Raw genomic sequence first — 4,481 nt, 5'->3', positions numbered from 1 at the left:
CAGTGCCAACTCCCTGCCCTGGGCAGGGACATCTCCCACCAGAACAGATTGCTCAAAACTTTATCCAACCTGGCAGTGAACACTGCCAGGGTTGGGGTCTGCCCAAAAGGAGGACAGGGGAGGGTTCAAGGTGGGCATCCTTTTGGGATCAGTTATGGAAGCACTTGGCCATTTTCCATGCCTTTTCCTCTGTCCCAGCTGTGCTCCAGCACATCCCTTGGCTCCAGGTACTGGTCCTGCACACCCTCCACACCTCCTTGGCCATAAGGGTGCCAGGGCAGGTGGCAGCTGAGCATGTTACCTGTCTCCAAACCACTCACCCTCTCTGCCTGCCAGTCCTTTTCCCTCTTCTGCAGTGCCCTGAGCCGAGCTATCTCCTTCTCCCTCTCCTGGCGGATTCTCTCCCTCTCTGCCTCCAGTGCTGCCTCTTGCTCCTGGAAGGGACAGAGCCATAGTTGGAGAATGGCTAACAGAACAAGGACATAACTCCATGGAGGTGCTGTGTCAGCAAGGAGACTCCTACCAGCCCAAACAGGAGCAGCAAAAGTCTATAGGAGCTTTGAGCACAGAACTAAATAGGCCTCAGGTATTTAGCTTCTCAGTATTAGAAGTTATTTTCTCAGCATAATGTTGCAGCCCAAGGAGAAGCTATTTGGGAAAGCTCAGCAATGTTGCAAACCTAAGGATGAACTATCCTGGGAAAACAAAGAAGGATTCTCCAGAGAATAAAGGAGACTTCTTCACAGCTGCATCCACAAGCAGACAAAGTATATAAATAGAACCTTTAGAGCTTAGGTAATGCTAATGTGAATAATATTCTCAGCATAATGTTGCAGCCCAAGGAGAAGCTATTTGGGAAAGCTCAGCAATGTTGCAAACCTAAGGATGAACTATCCTGGGAAAACAAAGAAGGATTCTCCAGAGAATAAAGGAGACTTCTTCACAGCTGCATCCACAAGCAGACAAAGTATATAAATAGAACCTTTAGAGCTTAGGTAATGCTAATGTGAATAATAGGTAGAGTTGTCCTGCAAGCTAAGAAAGTATAAAAATGTAACTTTTAGGGTTTAGGGTAAAGAGAAGAGAACAATAAGCAGAGTTATTCAGGCACTGTATAAGAGAAGGACTGAGCTAACAATAAAGTTTGAAGGCTTTTGCAGAACCTCATATTGAGTGTTTTGTGTCTTTCCTGCTCGTGAGCTCTCCACAAGCCATGGCAGCTCCTGCAGCCCTGGCAGCCACCAGGGCCCAAACCCCTCTGCTCTTACCATCTTCTGCCTCTGGTACTCCAGCACCTGCTCCTCCCTCAGCTTCTCCTGCTGCTGCTGCTCCTCCTTTATTCTCTGGTTCTCGGCATTAATTCGACGTATCTCAGCCTGAATTTTCTTCTGCTCTTCCTTTTTCTTCTCCCAGGCCTGGAAGTGACAGCATGGAAGGTTGGAGGAGTGTCAGGGTGAGATCTTTCTCCTCCTCCTCCTCCTCCTCACTAGGGGAAGGTTTGGGGTCACCTCCTAGAGATGCCACAATATCCCCCAAGAGACCAAAGCTCTGCACACCCCAAGCACTTCCAACACCTTTCCAAGCAGGTGTAAACCTCCCTCCACTCTTCCTGCTCTAGGCAGGTCATAGATCACACCTTCCACTGCTGCAGCTTCAGCTTCTCCAGCTGCTTCAGCTTCTCCACACCCTCCTGGTACTCCTGCTCAGCCTTCATTGCCTTCTCCTCTGCCTTCTCCTCCATCTGCTTTTGGATCTCCTTCCGTGCTCTGGGAATATGAGAGCAGGAAGGTTCCTTCTGGCTCTGTCCACTCCCAGTGCTTGGAATGTTGGCATGGACAGGGTTTGGGTTGCTGGGAAGGGCTGGAGACCTCCACAGGGAGAAGAGAACCTTGTGCCCACCTGATGAGCTCCTGCTTCCTGCGACATTTCAGCTCCTCCTGGATCTCAGCAGCCTTTGCCTGCTCTGCTTCCACCTTCCTCTGCAGATGCTGCTCTGCCTCTGCCAGTTCCTTCTGGATCAGCTTCTTCTCCAGGATTTGCTTGTCCCTGATCATGTGGCACTTGGCACCAAGGAGCAGCTGTGGGGACAAGAGGTGTTTGCACACTCTGAGTCCCACTGGGACACAGGGACAGAAGGAAAAGGGAAGAGGAGCAGTTGCCAATGGGGAACGTTGGCCTTACTGAGTTCAGTTGTCTTATCTCTTCCTCCTGCTCCATCCTCATCCTCCTGGTTTTCTGCAGCACCTTCTGCTTCTCCTCTTCCTGCCACTGTTGCTCCTCCAGATCCTTCTCCAGCATCATCTGATCCTCCAGCTCAGCCTTGAGTTTCTCTGCGTTCTGGGCTTGGATCAGAGCTTCCTGCAGGACAGGATTGTTGCCCAATTCTAGGGATATTCCCGAGGGCTCCATGGGGCCACACATCCCTGGGCTCCTCTGGTCCCTTCCCACACCTCTGGGCAGATATCCCATTCCCTTGGCTGGGTGGGATTGCTGTATCCAAGCAGCTTGGGATTGTTGGATACAGTCAGAGTGGAGTGGTGGATATCACTGTGGGATTCCTGGATCCAAGCAGGATGGGATCCCAGGAATCCTGCCCATCCTTCCCTATGCCAGGAACAGGAGGAGCCCTGAGCCCCCCCAAGCCACTCCTGAGCCCCAAAAAGTGGGAGGCAGAGGGATGAAGGTGGTTCCTCCAAGCAGAGCTCCAGGGATGTCCCAACCCACACGTCTCTGACCCACTTAGGACCACCCTGAGCTGCAGGTATAGTGAAATAGGGAAAGGAGAAGCATGAAAAGGGAGAGCAGGACAGGAGATGCCTACAAAAGCAGCAGCTTGTTTGTCTTTGAGGGTCACTCGTGCGGCTTCGCGTTCCTCCTGGGTCAGGACTCGAGCTGCTGCCTGGATACGCTCATATTCCTTCTTTCCCATGATGAGAGCAGGTTTGGGATGCTCTGTGGGAATTCTGGGGGGCACAGGGATACAACTCAGTGAGATGGAAGCTCCCACAGCTCCTCCCTGTGCTCCCTGATCTGCCTGAGCTCCCACTCAGCCCCCAAAAAGCCCCCAGGAGTTGCTGGGGAAGCTGTGGGGACTTGGTTGGGGGGAGGAAGGAAAGGAATTGGGGTGAGGATGGCACCAGGCTGGCACAAAAGGGGGGCAGGATGTTGGGGGGAGGCCACCAAGGCCTCCAGGAAAACCTCAGAACATTCAGCCCCAAAATAAAAATACTGGAAGAATTTCAGCCCAATTCCCAGCTCTCATATGGGAAGGTTTTGGGGAGATTTCACCTCTTTGCCAACAAGCATCACCCATTCCCACCCCACCAGCATGTCAGGGAGTCTCTGTGCCATCTCTTCTCCCTTGGGATTTGAGGATGGCACAGGCATAACCCCCCAAAACTTCTCAGAGCTGCTGCTTTTTGTTGGATTTTGGGATGATCCAGTGCCTCTGCTCTGTGTCCCCAGATCCCACATCAGGGTGTCTCTGCCCATCCCTTCTCCCTTGGGATTTGGGGATGGCACAGTGCCCCCCACTCCCATCCGTTCTCCCTTGGGATTTGAGGATGGCACAGTGCCCCCCACCACCCCCCAAACTCCTCCAGAGCTCAAGCCCAGACTCACATGATCTCCCGAGCCACATCCTTGGTTATGATCCTTGTCGTTTTCGGCTTGTTCCCGCTGGGCTGCAGCACTCCGGGAGCACTCGCTGCATCCTGAAGGATAACGAGCGGAATGCTGGAGCTGGCTCCCTTGGGATTTGAGGATGGCACAGTGCCCCCCACCACCCCCCAAACTCCTCCAGAGCTCAAGCCCAGACTCACATGATCTCCCGAGCCACATCCTTGGTTATGATCCTTGTCGTTTTCGGCTTGTTCCCGCTGGGCTGCAGCACTCCGGGAGCACTCGCTGCATCCTGAAGGATAACGAGCGGAATGCTGGAGCTGGAATACTGCAGGGACGGTCGGTTGGAAGCATCCTGACCTCTGTTCTCTCTGAGCCTGCTGATCTGCACCATTTCCACAGCAGAATTTTGTCCTTTCTGCCCGCGTTGGCCACGGCAGGACCTGAGTCTCGACGGGGACATCCTGGGACGGAGTGGGAGGAGATGTCCCTGGGAGGAACCATGGGAAGGATGCGGGACCAGGGATCCCTTGCGGGAATTCCTGGGATGATGGGGGACCAGGGACCCCTTGCGGGAATCCCTGGCAGGATGCGGGACCAGGGAGCCCTTTGACGGGCACATCCTGGGACGGAGTGGGAGGAGATGTCCCTGGGAGGAACCATGGGAAGGATGCGGGACCAGGGATCCCTTGCGGGAATTCCTGGGATGATGGGGGACCAGGGACCCCTTGCGGGAATCCCTGGCAGGATGCGGGAACAGGGAGCCCTTGCGGGAATCCTTGGGAGGATGAGGGACCAGGGATCCATTGGGGGAATCCTTGGGATGATGCACGACCGGGGACTCCTTGCGGGAATCCTTG

The 4,481-nt window shown here is 54.0% G+C and overlaps 1 protein-coding gene across 1 annotated transcript; it reads right to left on the bottom strand.

Moving 5' to 3' along the window:
• Positions 1-320: 320 nt before the first annotated feature.
• On the bottom strand, positions 321-3,913 carry LOC103797788 (coiled-coil domain-containing protein 19, mitochondrial-like; the record flags this gene model as incomplete). The annotated part of the gene is made up of 8 exons (XM_009070019.1): positions 321-434; positions 1,269-1,415; positions 1,637-1,766; positions 1,900-2,078; positions 2,182-2,358; positions 2,822-2,963; positions 3,622-3,713; positions 3,822-3,913. Coding segments are annotated over 8 exons (1,073 nt in total), but the record flags the coding sequence as incomplete, so codon positions are not given.
• Between the last annotated feature and the right edge of the window lie 568 nt (positions 3,914-4,481).

Source organism: Acanthisitta chloris, unplaced genomic scaffold, assembly GCF_000695815.1.
Source record: "Acanthisitta chloris isolate BGI_N310 unplaced genomic scaffold, ASM69581v1 scaffold7022, whole genome shotgun sequence".
NCBI classification, from domain to species: domain Eukaryota; kingdom Metazoa; phylum Chordata; class Aves; order Passeriformes; family Acanthisittidae; genus Acanthisitta; species Acanthisitta chloris.
Note: the sequence above shows the minus strand (reverse complement) of the source record. Positions and strands in the feature narration are given on the sequence as shown.